Source organism: Elephantulus edwardii, unplaced genomic scaffold, assembly GCF_000299155.1.
Source record: "Elephantulus edwardii isolate Elephantulus edwardi_28Jun2011 unplaced genomic scaffold, EleEdw1.0 scaffold00026, whole genome shotgun sequence".
NCBI classification, from domain to species: Eukaryota; Metazoa; Chordata; class Mammalia; order Macroscelidea; family Macroscelididae; genus Elephantulus; species Elephantulus edwardii.
Window position 1 is genome coordinate 17,413,121 of NW_006399776.1, and position 17,210 is coordinate 17,430,330.

Below are 17,210 nucleotides of genomic sequence, written 5' to 3' on the forward strand. Positions count from 1 at the left end.
AAAGAAATGGAACGCATAAATATTGACATACTAGGCAATGGAGAGATGAGATGGACTGGCATGGGGCATTTTGAGTCAGATGATCATATGATATATTATTCTGGAGATGAAAAGGTGAGGAAAAATGGAGTTGCTTTCATAGTCAAAAAAGAGATTTCTAGGTCCATCTTGAAATACAACATTTTGAGTGATAGGATTATATCCATACGCTTACAAGGAAGTCCAGTGAACACTACTATCATCCAGATATAGGCACCAACAACCAGAGCCAACGAAGAAGATATAGATGATTTCTACCAACTCTTATAGGCAGAAATAGATCGAACATGCAATCAAGATGCATTGATAATAATGGGCGAATGGAATGCAAAAGTTGGGAACAGGGAAGAAGAATCAATAGTTGGAAAATCCCAGAGGTATGCGGTTCAAATCCACCAGATGCTCTGCTGGAGACGGAGGGGGTAATCTCCTCTTGTACCAGTCAGATCTGATTTGACGGTACATGTAAAAATAATACAATTAAAAAAAACAAACAAACAGTGAGCTTTCAAAACAAAACAAAAACCAAGGAACTCATGGGATATTATTCAAAATGGGTCACCCTGGAGGACATTATGCTGAGTGAAGTTATCTCAGTCACAAAAGGACAAATACTGCATGGTGCCACTGTTGTAAAATAGGACTGACCTCGGGGTTGGGGGGGAGACTGAGAAAGATGGGTTCAATAATGTATACTGCATTGAAACAGATGAGGGAGAAAACTGTTTTAAAATGCGCATGTGATTAGGCATTTTTGTCATGACGAAGTCCAGAGTAAAGGCTGCATAGTGGAGTGGATCTGGGGGGAGGGAGTGTAAAACAATGAAAGAATTTTTATTCTACTTTTCCAAGAGGGTAGTGTACTGGGGAGGAGGGTCGGGAGGGGAGAAAAGTGCAACAATGAATGAATGGAAATCCAAAATATCTGTAAATTTTCATTGAAATAATAAAAAAAATGTTGAATAGTTTAAACTATCACACACACACACACACACACACACACACAGAGAGAGAGAGAGAGAGAGAGAGAAACATGTAAATACAACTGCAGGCAAAACTCAAACCCACTAACCGTGAATAATAATGACTCTTTTTAAAAAAAAAATTATGTGTATCTGGCACGCCTCAAAAAGCCTTTGAAGGTAGCTTGTCTTTTCACATAAGAAACTGCAACACAAAGCCCCAAACAACATTAGCATGGTCACTTAAGGCTGTGAAGCCAGGGTTCAAAAGCTAGCTGTCCGAATTCTAAGCCAGTGCACCACTCTACGGGAACGCGTCGCCTCTGGCTTTTAAGCGGAATGGTGATAGCACTATTGGCAATCTTACTGGGAGAATTAAATGAAATAAACATAAAACTCCGGATACACGGCGCACAATCAACACTGAGGAGTTAAGCCACAGGACTAACTTGATAATGGTGACACAATCACTTGTGAAACTAGGTTTCAAGGGCAGGATTAGAATTTTGCGTTCCAAAGAGTGGGCCAGCGATCAAGGTTTTTCTTAGCTTCAACTCCTAACGCAAAGTGTGGACGGGTTTTAGTTCGCTTTATAATGCCGCATCTCAAAAATCAGGGAACCCAAATCGAGCCTTCCCGGAAACCGGGAAGGGTCCGCGAGTCGCTGTTAGAAGCTCTTAATAAAGTCGGTATTTCTGTAGTACCTGCGAGTCTAAGTCTCAAGGTTATTTCCATATCGGAAGTGACGCACAAACACCGGCGCCGGAACTGTTCTTAGTAACCGAAACGAAGCGGTTGGGGACACCTGCAGTCGAGTGAGCCCCTCTTGAGAAGAAAGCTTGGCAACTTTGGAGGCGGCTATTGTCATGACGGCCCAAGGAGGCCTGGTGGCCAACAGAGGCCGGCGCTTCAAGTGGGCCATTGAGTTGAGCGGACCCGGAGGAGGCAGCAGGTGAGGGGGGGGGCTGAGAAATCTGACATCAGCGCTGTCATCCACAGGAATGGGGTCTGAGGCGCAACACACTAAAAAGGGTAGGTGGGAGACCTAGAGAAGTAGAGACTTTTCTGTTGTGCACGTTTCCATGCCCAAAGGATATTTATTTCCGTTCTCCCAACGGCAAGGGTTTGATGAATTCGCTAGAGGATTTGGTGTAATTTGAATAGGTGCAGCCAAAGATCCTTATTGCATGTGATTGGTAAAATGCAAAACGTGAAAGGCTTCAGCTTTATTTTTTTTTAAAATTTCCTTCCATAGGGGCCGAAGTGACCGGGGAAGTGGCCAGGGAGACTCGCTATACCCAGTGGGTTACTTGGACAAACAAGTGCCTGATACTAGCGTACAAGAGACAGATCGGATCCTAGTAGAGAAGGTACAGAAATCCAGATGCCACAATAGTCCTTGGCTAGTCTAGACCCACTCACCTAACCACTCACTCTTCTAGGTGGCTAAGAAGAATACTTTGTCGTTGTGTGTCCTCGAGTCGGAACTGACCCATAGCTGACCCTCCAGAGGGTTTTCAGAGGCTGCGAATCGTATGGGAGGAGATTGTCCATCCATCTCGAGGGGAGCAGCTGCAGGACTCGAACCACTTGCCTTTGGAGTTGCAGCGCAACATTATTAGTTGCCATCAGTTTCTATCAACCTTGCATACAACGAAATGAAATAGTGCCCAGTCCTGTACCATCCTCATTTTCGTTGCTATGTTTGAGCCCTTTATTGCAGTCACTGTGTCATCTCATTGAGGATATTCCTCAATTTTGGTCACCCAGTTCAAGCAAGATGCCTTTTCCAGCCACTGGTCCCTCCTGATGACATGTCTGAAGTATGTGAGATGAAGTCTTGCCATCCTCATATCTAAGAATTTTTCTGGCTCTAAATCCAAGACAGATTTGTTCATTCTTACGGTTGTTGTTAGTTTCACTTGTGAAGATTTTGTTTTCTTTTTGCTGAGATGTAAGTCACTGTGGAGTCTTTGATCTTTATCAAGTTCTCTTTGAGCATACACGGTTCTGTCATCTGCATACTGCAAGTTAATGAGTATTCTCCAATCTTAATGCTGCACTCTGCTTTATATAGTTTGTTGAATTATCTGCTTAGCCTATCAGGTGAGTAAGTATGATGAAAAGATAAAACCTTGATGCACAACTTTCCTGATTTTAAGCTATGCATCATCCCCTTGTTCTGTCTAACTGCCTCTTGGTCTATGCAAGTTCCAAGTGAGCACAACGAAGTGTTCTAGAATTCCTATTTTTTGCATTGCTATCCATAATTTGTTATGCAAATGGGATTGCATTCATCATCACAAAGAACATTTCAAGATCTATCCTGGCAAAAGATCTTGAAATGTTCTTTGTGATGATGAATGCAATCCCATTTCTCTTTGTTACGGCTAGCATAGTACACCCAAGATTGCCTAATTGACAATGGCCAGTACTGGTTTGTTTCAGTTCATTAATGTTAGGATACCAGTCTTTCATTTTTCACAACTTATATAATTTTTCTAGATTCATACTTTGTACATTCCAGTTATTAATGGATGGTTGCACTTGTTTCTCATTTTGACTCATACCACATCAGCAAATCAAAGTCCTCCTTTGGCTGAAAGAAATAGCATATGCACATGAAGCTATCTGATTTGAAGCAGGGAAAAAAACCCCAAAGAACTTTACTCCATTCACATGTAAACTACTTTGAGGAGACAGCTCTTCCCTGGTTGTCTTTTGTGTACCTTCCAACCGGAGGGTCTCATCTTCTGATATATAGGATAATATTCTATTACTAGTCACAAGGTTTTCAAGGACCCATTCTATAAGCATCTGGCCAGTACGGTTTCCTGCCTGTTGATATGTGCCATTAAGTAGACTGTGACTCATAGTGACCCTATAAACAGTGGATCTAGACCTTGCCTTGTCCTGTGCCATTTTCACCATCTCCGATATACTTGAGTGCATTGTTATAGAAGGTCTTCACCTGTGTTGACTCTTCACTTTTCCAAGCATGATGTCCTTCAAGGATTGGCCCTTCCTAACATGTCCAAAGTATGTAAGATGAAATTTCATTATCCTTGCTTTGAAGGTTGTGCTTTCTCCAAGACAGACTTCTTTGCTGTTTGGCAGTCCATGGATATTCAGTAATCTCCTCCAACACCACAGTTCAAAGGCATCAATTCTTCAGTTATCCTTAGTCATGGTCCTAAGTTTCAAATGCATAGCAAGTAATGGAAAAGATCATGGCTTTGATCAGACACACCTTAAAGTTGACACCACTGCTCGTAAGCATTTTGGAGAGGTCCCTGACAGCAGACTTTTCAAATGTGATATATCATCCTTTGATTTCTTGACTGCTAGTGTTAAGGGTGTTGATTTTGGATCCAAGGAAGATGAAATCATTGACATCTTTAATCTTTTCTCCATCTATCATGATTGGTCCAGTACTGAGGATTTTCCCCCCACCCTTGATGTTGATGTTATCCATATTGAAGGCAGTAATCTTTGATCATCTGTAGCAAGCACTTCAAGGCCTCCTTTTCAGCAACCAAGGTGTATTATCTTCAAAACACAGGCTGTTGAGTCTTCATAAAGTCAAACTTTTCAAATGATTTGCTCAGCATACAGATTGAATAGATATAGAGAAAGGATACATCCTTGGCACATACCTTTCTTGATTTTTAAACAATTCAGTGTTCCCTTGTTCTGTTAGGACAACTGCCTCTTGGTCTAGGTAAAGGTTTTACATCTGCAGGTTCCTCAGAATCCTATCCACTATTGGTGATCCAAGCAACCTTATGTTCTTTCCTCTTTCTGGAATGTTCTTTCCCCAGGCACCTCTGTAACTTGTTTCCTTACTTCCTCCAGGACTCTGATGTTCCTTCTTAGAGAAGCTTCCCTTCATGAAATTCTTTGTTCTGTGTGCTCTTTTTCTTTAGCATTCATCATATATATGATAAAAGTTTACTGCCTGTCAGTGAATTTGCTCATTTTTAAGTTCCAGGAGAGATTTTTTTTCACTGATATATCCCAGGTGCCTAGAATAGTATCTGGTACCTTCTTTCCTTACTACTTTTCTCTTTATATGATTCAATACTAAATAATCTTTGTTTCTTGGAATATATGTATTTTCACAGCATGAATGTGACATCCATTTTCAATTATTTTGATTAGGGGCATCCTATGATTTACATTCTTGGTATACTAGAGTATAAATACATGATAGCAAAATTTTTAAATGGTCTCATTTGAACTGTAGTTTATCATAAAATACATCTTTTAGAACAAGCGTCATGTTTGGACAAAATTTTAAATACTCATATAAAGAATCTTCTAAGTGAAGAATTGTTGTTGTTGTTGTTTTGTGCCATCGAGTCGCTTGTGACTCATAGCGACCCTATGTAAAACAGCCCTAAACCCTGCTCTATCCCATGCCAATCTCACTGCCTCTGACACATCCATCCCGATTACCCCAGTCACTGAATCAGTCCACCTCATAGAGGGTCTTCCCCTCCTGCGCTGTCCCTCTCCAAAGACCTGTCTCTCCTTACAACATGTCCAAAGTATGTCAGGCGAAGCCTCAGAATCCTTGCCACCAAGGAGCAGCCTGGTTTAACCCTCTGTAGGATGAATCTATTTGTTTTCTTGGCAGTCCATGGTACATTCAATACTCTTCTCCAGCACCACAGCTCAAAGGCGTCAAGTCTCCTTCTGTCCCCCTAGTCGTTGTCCAACTCTCCGATGCATAACAAGTGATTGCAAAAACCATGGCCTGTATCAGGCGCACCTTAGTCTCCAGAGAGACATCGCTGCTCTTGAGTACTTTAGAGAGGTCCCTAACCGCAGACTTTCCCATCGCAATACGGTTTTTTAAATTTCCTGGCTACTGGTGCCAAGAGTGTTGACCGTGGAGCCGAGCAAACTGAAGCTGTGAACAATCTCAATCTCTTCACCATCCACCCTGATGCTACCGATTGGTCCAGTGGTGAGAATTTTTGTCTTCTGGACATTGAGCCTCAGTCCATATTGAAGGCTGCAGTCCTTGACCCTCTGCAGTAAGTGCATGAGGTCCTCCTCAGTTTCAGTGAGCGCGGTTGTGTCATCTGCCTAAAGCAGATTGTTGATAGATCGTCCACCAATCCTGACGCCACGCTTCTCCTCATAGAGCCCTGCCTCTCAGATGATCTGCTCTGCATACAGGCTGAAAAGGTATGGGGACAGGACACATCCCTGGCGTACACCCTTCCCAATTTTGAACCATGCAGTGTTGCCCTGCTCTGTTCTGACTACTGCCTCTTGTGAAGAATTAGGGGATCATTTATAAATATGGCCACTTAATGTGGTTAATAAACCCAAGTGGGTAGCAGTATTTTGTTCTTTTCATATAGATGATTTTGTTTACTAATGCTTTGTTTAGAAGTTTTTGCATTTATGTTCATGTATTGCTGTTAGCCTGTAACTTTGTTTTCCCATAATGTCCTTTTTTGGTATTTATGAGGCTTCATACGATGTGTTGTAGAATTTTCAATCTAGAAGAGGAACAATTGTAGGACTATTATTTATATTCCCAAATTTTTGTGCAGTTTTATAAGTTGTACTGTTTTCTAGGAATTTATCCAGTTCCTGTACTTTTTGAAGAATATCACTTCAATAGCTACAGTTTTTTAGAGATTCTGCCTCTGCCCATTTCTGATGTTTACTATTAGATTTTACTGATCTTTTCTCAAAGTCCACCTTTTGCTTTGTTGCCCCATAATTTCTCTCACCTTTCTGTTTGTTCTTTTTCTACATATCACTCCTTCCCTCCTCCATTTTGTATTTAAGGTTATAGATGTCTCATCCCAGCTCTGTAACCCAACATGTTTTAATATGTGAGGTTGGCTTTTTTAAGTAATTTTAGTCCACATTGACCCACAGAGTACATTTGTTAATTCCAAACATAGGGGATTTTTCTAGTTATCTTTTTTTTGTTATCTGTAGCTTATCTGCATTGTAGCCAAAAGTCAGGCTTTGTATCATTGAGTTTTGATACTTCTTGTACAGCTGAGTAAGTGGGCAGGTTTTGTCAATAAGTGAGTATGAGGTCTGTAGTTGCTGGATGCAGTGCCCTAGATATATCACTTGGTTAAGTTTATATATAATGCCATCCAAATATTCTTAATTATCTGCTTGTTCTATTGTTAAGGTATATTAATCTCTCACTATGTTTGTAGAATTATCTATCTTTTTAACTATAGATGCCAAAGTAAAAGGACAAAACCAGAGAAGTCTTATCTTTAGCCAAAATCAAGGGTGGAAAACCTATGAGGAAAAATATAAACGATGGTAAAGATATCTGATCTTTAGAAGAGTGAATTGCCTGTAGCAAAATGGAGCTTTGAGGCTGAATTTGAGGTGTCATCTTGGTTAGAAACATGACATTGGCAAATCTATGTAACATCAGTGGTATACTATGGAACTAAGAATAGTGACCAGAGGTTAAAATTATTTGTTTTAGCGCTGCTGGGACATCGCCTTGGGTCCCCTTAAACAAATTCCCATGAATCTCTTCATCATGTACATGGCTGGCAATACCATCTCCATCTTTCCTACTATGATGGTGTGTATGATGGCCTGGCGACCTATTCAGGCACTTATGGCCATTTCAGCTAGTAAGTATTCTTTAAATTCTATTCTTTACCTACATTTTAAGAATTAAACCCAAATTCTTGGGCAAAATCCTTACTGGAAATCTTCGCCAGAACTCTCAGTTGCTTGCAGAGGGACAGTGGCATGGAGAGAAGACAGTACTTATCATGGTTTTAAATTTGCCTGTAATTACCCTGTTTGCCATCTTACCCCGAGTTTGTCTTGTATGGTTAAATGTATGTTTTTGTTTTTAATTTTTGGGTTTTAATGTGTGACTGCCAAAACCCAAACTGATTGACAGTAACAAGACATAGTAGAACTGCCTCAGAGGTTCCCAGGGCTGTTAAATATTATTTATGGGAGCAGATTGCCACGTCTTTCTCCCATAATGTCTGTTAAGAGTTTGAATTTTTGACCTTTTAGTTAGCAGCCAAGCGCCTAGCCACAGCTTCACCATGTTTTTCTTTTTTTTTTTTAAAAGCTTCACCATGTTTCTTAATACAAGGGGAGAGTGATTCATATGGAGGCTGGAAAAAAATAGGGAAATTGGATTTTTTTTTTAATCTTCTCTTATCCCAACAGCTTTCAAGATGCTGGAAAGTTCAAGCCAGAAGTTTCTTCAGGGTTTGGTTTATCTCATTGGGAATCTCATGGGCTTGGCGTTAGCTGTTTACAAGTGCCAGTCCATGGGACTGCTGCCTACACATGCATCAGATTGGTTAGCCTTCATTGAGCCCCCTGAGGTAAGAGGCAAAGTTAAATTTTGGTCAGTTGTAATATCATCCATTTGACAGTAGAGAATTAAGAGTTGGTAACAGACATCAGGCCTTAAGAAATTTCTTAAAAATATGCGAGTTGCCATTTTTTAAACGAAGGCAAAATACTGCTTGTCATTATTCAGTAACCGATTCAGGACATTATTTTAGCACTCATAACACCACTTACCTACTTTTTCTTTTTTCAGAGAATGGAGTTCAGTGGTGGGGGACTGCTTTTGTGAGCTTGAAAAAGACACTCCTGGCACCGTAAGAATTTGGATCTCATTTACAACTTTTTTTTAGACCGAATTGTTCTGCCTCAGCATACTCACCTTAAAAATTTTCCTTGCTGAAAAGGGCCAAACCATGCTCTTTTTTCCCCCATGATTAGGAGATAAACCCTGGATGGACAAACTACTACAAACACAAAAGAAACTACACCTCAAGCCCTGGTTGAAAATAATGTAGAAAACTTTATTTATGTTTCCAGTACAGAGCAAAACAACAAATAAATCTCTGTAAACAAAAGACTTGAGTGCTGCTAAATCAAGAACCACAACAGCAGCTTCTCACAATAAATTAAATGGTAATGACCAAAACAGTTGCACATTTCCCTTAAATCTATTTTCCTTAATATTTCACTTCTATTTAATACAAGTTGGGACATAAAAAGTCCATTGGAGACACTTCTGGAAGATGTTGAGAGACTAAAGCTGGATTCAGATTATACATGATGAGTAAAACAAAACCAGACAAAATGAGCACATAAATATGTTTACAATGTCATTTTTACTTTAATACCCACAATAGTGGATTTTTAACATGTTTAGGGGGAACAAGATTGGTGGGATCCTTGGGGCCACAGGAACTGGAGGCATTTAAAGGTCTAACCTACCCTGGTAAGTCACAGCAGAGACTTAAAAGCTGGCTTAACTTATTCAAAAGGCAGGAAGTCAGCATTCTCTTTCCTCTTGAAACACAAGCCCCTTCCCCTAAGGTGCATTTTCCTATCAAGTTTTCAGTATTGCTTTATTTGCCGTGATTAGGGAAGACAAGACATTATGCAGACAAACATAACACATACAGACATGAAATACTTTAGACTGAGATGAGTATACATCTGGCCTAAGAACCATTCTTCCATGTAACAGTGATTTTGTGATTAAGGGTCTGAAGTAGAATACAAGCATTCCCCTAGTTAAGAAGGAGATCTGTTCCCAAGTATGTCTAAGTTGAATTTGTAGGTAAGTAGGTGCATACAATTCTTATTTAGCTTTTAGTGCAAGAAAAAGGAGCCTTTTCAATGATTTACAAGCTGCGCAGGCAGCAGATGAAGGTGATTAAAGAATTTGTTTCAAACTGAGGGCAAATTTATATGACATTAAAGGGCAAGTACCTTTAATGTCTTAGAAATGTTCAGGTTGGATGTTAACTGGAGGTTTACTGGAATCTCAATCCATTGAAAGATTCTTACAGAGCTTTAGCCCCAAAGAACTTTTCTAACCTTATTTTTGAACCATTTTAGTCCTAGATGTGGGTGGGAGGGGGCTATGTTTAAATCCATTTGCCAAAGTTATGTGTGAACATAGCTGAAATTCTTGTGCAGAGTAACCTTTAAAATCTTGGATCCTAGGGGACTTTTTACCCCTCTGCTGATGTTTTCAACCAAACAGTGGAGTGTTGCAATGAAAGTTGTAATAATACTTTTATCCTCTTCAAGAAGGAGCAGCAAAGGGAATTTTTTTTAAAAAGTTAAGATCTTGCCCGCTTTGCTAAAGTGAGTAGGCCTAGAGGCTGAAAGAAGAGTAAAGGGAACAAATTAGAATGACTTAACTACTTAAGCCATATTGAAAGATCTTCCTCTCTGTCCCAATATGTCAACTGAATAAATTGCTGGCACCTACGTAACTTGCTCCGGTTTGCTATTAACAAAGTGTGGTACAAATCTAACTAAAGCAAAATCTAAAAGCTATAACAAGAAGACAGTTTCTGAAGACTCAATACATATTTGCAACTTCTGCTCAACCACTAAAGTTAGTTTCACTTTGCATGAAAGCCAGAAATGATGACTGTTAAAATTATTGGAGTAGGTATCTGGACGAGAGGGTAGCTGAGCTTCTGTAAGTATTCCCTGGGCACATAGAGCTTTCTGAAAACAAAACTAGCATAAGACCTCTCTAGCTTGAATAATACCTTAGTACAGAGCCAATTTTTGCAGACAGGATGAGGAAGGAAATCAAAAGGGAAAATGCTCATATTTTAGGCATTCAGGTAAATACTTTAGCTCTTCACTGCAACTTTCCAGATGAGACCATATACAGGATTCTTGGTGGAAGAGTTTCTTGAACTAGGCCAATGCCAGTTTGTATTTCACTTTAGCAATACAAGTAAGAAGAGTAGCAGCTTAGTAGCTTTGGCACTACGGAAAGAGTATGGCTGTAGAACTTCTAATTACATTACTGGATTCCTCCTTTCAAAGGCAGTCCAAACTTGTTAGGGAAGGATTTTAGCCAGTCTTCCTTGTGTTTGTTCCTGTGATTTTTCTGACCTATGCTTACTAATCCACAGAGTATATAAGGGAGAGAAAGACAGGAACACCTGTTAATCAATGTTCATCATGACCTATATTTTTATATAACAACTTGCATATTTTGCCATGTCACATACATAACAACAGTCTATTTCAATCTTAGTACCTACTTTGTGGAGTTCAACCATTTGAAAAGAACCTGCAATGAATAATTCTTAATTTATCTTTAAAAAAGCAACTTCCATTATAACATTGCCTGTTATAATCTTAACTACAGGATGGGTTTGGAGTTCAGACAGCTGAAATAGACATCAACACAATAATATATACTTAAACCTGGTATTCTGGGGGACTGTTTTGTTTAAGGAAGAAGTAGAAGATAATGTATCAGTTTTGCACATTAGTATCAAATGTAAAATTAAGAGTCTTAGCAATAAGCAACATGACAGAAAATTAGCTGAAAAGTATTTCCATCTTGGCTTGTCATGGGTTACCTCCAAGGATACTAGGTCCTCATATAGCTGGTCTTGAATTCTTCTAAGTTGAGGCTATATGGCTATCCCATGGTGTCACTGTTGAGCCAGGACTTCTGAGACTCATCTTTGATGGTGTATACATGTTTGGTGGTGGTTTTATTTTTTTTGTCTTCAGGTAAATTTCTAGCATCTCTTGCTAATTCATTCCAACTTGCCTTTGACAGATAGACATGGCTTTCAGGTCTTTGACCATTGCTCTTGTGCTGAGTATTTGTTTCTATAAAGACATCATATGGGAATAAAGAGTTGATCTATGTGTACCCTTCTGGATAAGTACTAAAGGTTTGGCTCATCAAGAGTTCATTATGATGTTTCTAGAACATAGGTTGAGTGGGGGTGGTAATAAAGGGCTGGCGCATCCATAGATGACGAGACGCTTTTTGGAAAATTGAGGCCAAGGAGAGGCATTCAGAAGCAAAATTATGAATAAATGGTGATCACTTCACTGCCACCACCCCGGACAAGGAGGACTCGCTCAAGTCCCTCGGTGAGCACTTCTAGGAACTCCATGTCTTTAGCACTTGTCAAGGAGACTAAGAGGCACAGAAGAGTCTACTTCAGAGCCTAGATTATGATAATCTGAATTTGACCACAGAGCTGCAAAATTGACACTCTTACCTTAATTATTATATGCTCAGAATTGGAAAAGTCTAAAATTTTGGATTGAATTTAACCCTGTGAAATAATCCACAGGTTCAAAATCTTTGCATATATAATACAAGAGTCTTATTTTCTAAATGTTATTTTTAAAATAGGAAATCCTTAAAGTAATGTGTTCTAAGTAGCACGACAATACCAAAATAAGGGGAGGGGAAGTCTCAGTAGGGCAGCTATTAAGATTTTTGGAGAACTCAAATAATTTCTAATTGAACCTATTCAACTAAAACTTTTCTAATTTTATTTTTAAACAAAACAAAACCACCCCACTTTTTATCCTTAATAGTACTGGTATGGACCACATGGCTTCAAGGGTTCCTTTAAAAACAAACATGGGATGAGAATATATGAAGAAACCCTTATGGAAATTCCACTTCAACTCCTACTTCCCTAACTTCATATTAAAGAGGCTTTGTAAGGTGAGTAGAACCTGGTAGGGAGAAACCCCCAAAATGCACTACCTCTGAGTTAAGTCCATTTCTGATTCATAGCAATCCTCAACTGGATATAATCTTTACAAGAGGAAGCAGCCCTTCTATTTTTTGGAACTGCTTGTAGATTTGAACTGTGAACATTTTGGTTAGCAATGCAACATATTATGCACTCTGCCACCAGGGCTCCTTGTAGGGAGAAAGAAGTAGGTTAGGTAATCTGTCTTCAGAATTGTCTGTACACTAACTATAAGAAACTATATTGTAAATACACCACTTTAAAAAGTCCCCTTATGATTCAGAGAAAATATTACACATACAATTTCCCAGAAAAGTATTTCTACTACACAGAATCCTTGTCTAAGACTTTTAAAACTCTTTCCTCCTCCAGCCTCTCAAACTAAAGGAAATTGGGAAATAGTAAATGACTTTATAGGTACTTAGTTATCTCATCTACTAAACAGGCTGAGAAAATTTTTGCTACTTGCAACTTCACTTTTAAAAAGGATACAGTTTTCATCACCCTCAGGGTTTCGAGGTGGCCCTGGCATATTCAACAACACCAGCTTTGCATCATGGGACTTGTTAACAATAACCTCATTGAGCTTGACTGCCGTATGCATCCGCCTCACATTGGACTGGTCCCTGATGTGAAAGAAAAAGATGTGGTTAAGGCAAAGAAAACTAGCCATATAGTCAACTTTAAAAACTTGAAACCCATACTTCTGTTTATTATGGATGTGGTTCACCAAATAATTTCCTCCACTTAAGATGTTAAGAACACCTTAAAGTACAAATAAAAATTACCTTTTATTTCTATTACTTGACCCCATAAAATAAGCAATTAAGTGAATGGGGTTATTTTATTAAGTGAAGATTTAAAAGAGGCTGTTTCAGAAAGTTGAGTTCTAATAGGTATAAAGGGAAAGAAACCATTTCAGTATTAAATCTATGAGAATTCTCAGCATGAAAAGATGAGCCGAAAACACAAAAACTAGACCTTCACTCCTCTGAATTTCTTAGATGTAACCAGAGTTATTTGAAATAGCAACTATTTAATGACTTTGCTTTCCTCCTGTTCCTGTGTTCTTTTGTTCTTTTTCTTTAAAAGGGCTGATGGGACCAAGGGTGGACAATAGTCTACCTGAATGGTCAGTAGTAAGGAGTCTCCCTCAAATTTAATAGCACCAAAAAATATGACCCTGACTCCAGGCTAAGTGTTTTCTATTTTTAAGGAGGAAGTAAAGCAGAAGAAAAATGAAGTTGCCGAATAGAATGTACAGAAGTCTAGCTGTACAACCTGATGACTTTTATACTTCAGCTCTTTCATTTGCTGGTTGAGTAAATTTTAAAGGCATGCTACTTATTCTGAGTTCTAGTTTTATCATTCTTCCAACAATGAGCCCCAGTGATTTTCTACTGTATATTAGTTACTGTCCTAAATGCTTTACATATGATTTCACTTTCATGACAAACTTATTTTTTTTTACATTATGTGAAATATAAGTGTAAGAACAATCTGATAACCAAACAGGATTAAAATATTAGAGAGTTGCTGTGAATGTCAGATGGGCTAGAACAGGAAAGTACTATAATGTAAATGTGTTATATACATGTAATGGCATTAGGGTGTATGGGTGGCACAAGTGGTTTCTGACTGCTTGTAAACTAAATGGCTCGTGAGCCTGAATAGTAGTCTGTCAATCTGCTTCTGTACAGATTGTAACTAAAAAAAACCTACAGAAGTTCTATGCTTAACCTCATGGGTCACTCTGAGCCAGGGCCAAACATGACAGTAACAAACAACAACAAACAGTGGCATTAAGGAATTACATTCTGTTTACCTTACGTTCCAGATTGGAAAAGTGACCGACTCATTAGTACTGGCCTAAACCACAAACACCAATGGCCACATCTCAAAATATGGCATCATCTAATCCACTTCTGATATCCTGAATACTAATAATCCGATTCCCTAATTCTCATTCTTTATGTTCCTTATTTCACGGTCTAATTTTCTTTGAGCTATTCAGCAATTTGAATCTTCCCTCGTAGTTTCATTTCTGTCCGTAGTCTATTCTGTCCGGAGCCTGGGAAGCATCATTTCAACAACTCTGCTTCAGCAATCTCTTGTTCTCATCTTGTCCAGTTTATCAAACCAAACACTTTTTACTCCTACCTGTAATTTTAGGAGCTGCTTGAGGACAAAAATAATCCAAAATGTGCTAAGAACTGTTAACGAGCTGTTGAGTCGACTATGGCCCATAGCGACCCTGTAAACAATGGCTCTGAACCATTCCCTATCCTGAGCCAACCTCACCGTCTCTGACATAACCTGATCCCAATACCACAGTTACTGTGTCAATACATCTCAACCAGGGTCTTCCTCTTCTGCACTGACCCTCTACCCTTCCAAGCATGATGTCCTTCTCCAAAGACTGGTCCCTCCCAGTGACATGCCCAAAGTATGTAAGAAGTAGCTTCTGAATCCTTGCTTTCAAGGCAAAAACTGGTTTTACCATTTCTAGGACAGACTTAATTATTCTCCTGGCATACTCTTCTCCAGCTCCACAGCTCAAAGATATAAATTCTCTTTCTATCATCCCTAGCCAGTGTCCAGCTTTCTGATGCATAGCAAGCAATTGTGAAGACTATGGCTCAGATTAGGTGCACCTTAGTCTCTAGACTGATATTCTTTGTCACTCTGGAGAGATCCTCGACAACAGCTTTTCCTAATGCAACTCATCTTTTGATTTTCTGATTGCTGTTTCCAAGCACAAGCTGTGGATCTAAGCACATGGAATATGAAAACATTAACAACTTCAATCCTTTGTCCATCTATCATAATGCTGCCAGTGGCCTGGTGATGAGGATCACTGTTTTTTTTTGATGTTGAGATATAATCCATATTGAAGGCTGCAGCAAATGCCTCAAGTCCTCCTCAGTTTCAGCAGTGTTGTGTCATCTGCATAACGCAAGTTATTGATGAGTTTTACTTCAATCCTGATGCCATATTCTTCATAAAATCCAGCCTCCTGAATGATCGGTTCTGCATACAGATTGAAAACATATGGAGAAAGGATACATCCCTGATGCACTTCTTTCTTGATTTTGAACCCCGTAGAATTCCCTTGTTCTGTTCGGACAACAGCTTCTTGGACTACTTTATAATAGTTGACTTTAGATATCCTTTTTTTTAAAATTTCCATTCATTCATTGTTGCATAGATATCCTTTTCAAACTGCTTTACAATTTAAAAAAAAAATTCTGTTCTGTTCCCTACATTCTCCTTAACTACTCCAAGTGTCTATGATTATTTTAAAATAGTCCAGGAGTGGGTGGTTCTTATCATACTTTGCTCTATCTTTACCCTAATTTCTCAAAGATGCTTCATTTCTTAGTTTACAAAGAAAAGGCTAACATTCTAGTCTCCATCTCTCTGCACCCTTGGCATAGGAGAATTGATGCATTTGAGCTGTGGTGCTGGAAAAAGAGTACTGAATATACCATGGACTGCTAGAAGAACAAACAGTTTTGTCCTGGCAAGGGTAAAATCAGGCTGCTTCTTGGAGGCAAAGATTCTGAAGCTCCATTTGACATATTCTGGGCATGTTGCAAGGAGGGACCAGTGCTTGGAGAGGGACTTTATGCTTGGAAGGGTGGAGGGACAATGCAATAGAGGAAGACCTCAATGAGATGGACTGACTCAAGTGACTGGGGTAATGGACGTAGGTATATCTGAGACAGTGACATTGGCACAGGACAGAGCAGGGTTTGAAGCTGTTGTATATAAGGTTGCTATGAGTCTTAAGTGACTTGACAGCACTTCACCACCACCACCACCACCACCATCTTTTATTTATATTTTTTGTTTTAGATGTATTATTCTCTTCCTCTAAGCTGCCACTTATGCACTGTGCCTTACTTAAATACTACCAATCCAAAAGTAAATGTTACTAAACTGCTTTATCTAGATTTTTGGCCATCCTCTCTTTAGTGACTGCCTGTATGTCTGTGTACCTCTTAAATTTGGTGCTTCCTTGGGTTTTTAGTTTTGTTCTACTTGATACATCTAATTATTCTCATGTATACAAATATCACACATATAGTGATGATTTCCAAATCTAAATTCTTAGTGTTGACTTTCCTATTGAGCTTCAGACATGTATCTAACTACCAGCACACATCTCCACAGACACCTAAAATTCAACTGAAGGATTTTGTATTTGTATTTGAGACATTAGTTGACTAATTCAAAAGTTGTATATAGGAATACTGGTTTTTCCCCCTAATGCCTATGGGATGCTTTATATAGCTCTTCTGTACTCAGTGGTGAAACTAGACCTACACTCCAGTTTACCTTAATTCACTCCTACTTCTGTAATCAGTCCCCATTTTCATACATCACCAAGTTCTTATTAGAAATATGAATCCATCCTTTAACACTGCCCATCAAAAATTCTCTTATGTAGTGTGATGCTAACCAGCATCTTGTCTGTGACTTGTTTATTAGTGTTTCGAGAAGAAAGATACCATGAACTCTTTAATTTTTATTCCAGCACAAATTCCTGAACTCATCAGAGACTGACACTTTGAGTATGCAGCACTGCACTTACCTACAGAATAAAAATTTCAGTTTGTCTTTAACGTCCAGCCTAATCTTTTGCTACCTTGTATTTTTT

At 39.0% G+C, this 17,210-nt stretch overlaps 2 protein-coding genes across 6 annotated transcripts in view; one reads left to right on the forward strand and one right to left on the reverse strand.

The window, feature by feature from the left end:
• Window positions 1-1,849: 1,849 nt before the first annotated feature.
• On the forward strand, window positions 1,850-8,627 carry EMC4 (ER membrane protein complex subunit 4). The gene is made up of 5 exons (XM_006883060.1): window positions 1,850-1,953; window positions 2,257-2,371; window positions 7,486-7,639; window positions 8,199-8,359; window positions 8,581-8,627. The coding sequence occupies exons 1-5, from the start codon at window positions 1,868-1,870 to the stop codon at window positions 8,614-8,616; spliced, it is 552 nt and encodes a 183-aa protein (XP_006883122.1). The 5' UTR covers window positions 1,850-1,867; the 3' UTR covers window positions 8,617-8,627.
• Window positions 8,628-11,860: 3,233 nt separating this feature from the next.
• The window catches only part of SLC12A6 (solute carrier family 12 (potassium/chloride transporter), member 6), a 121,052-nt gene continuing 115,702 nt past the window's right edge, over window positions 11,861-17,210 (reverse strand). For all 5 annotated transcript variants that reach the window (XM_006883064.1, XM_006883062.1, XM_006883061.1 and 2 more), the window contains 2 exons: window positions 13,040-13,173; window positions 11,861-11,952 (listed from right to left, as the gene is read on the reverse strand). In XM_006883064.1, the coding sequence (XP_006883126.1) occupies window positions 11,861-11,952; window positions 13,040-13,173 (226 nt within the window). The remainder of the gene's footprint in view (window positions 11,953-13,039; window positions 13,174-17,210) is intronic.

Excerpts from the sequence above, each read along its gene's own strand:
- EMC4 (XM_006883060.1), top strand. The coding sequence starts at position 1,868 with ATGACGGCCCAAGGAGGCCTGGTGGCCAACAGAGGCCGGCGCTTCAAG. Across the intron at positions 1,954-2,256 it reads GGACCCGGAGGAGGCAGCAG|GGGCCGAAGTGACCGGGGAA; the intron begins GTGAGGGGGGGG and ends TTCCTTCCATAG. Across the intron at positions 8,360-8,580 it reads CCTTCATTGAGCCCCCTGAG|AGAATGGAGTTCAGTGGTGG; the intron begins GTAAGAGGCAAA and ends TTCTTTTTTCAG.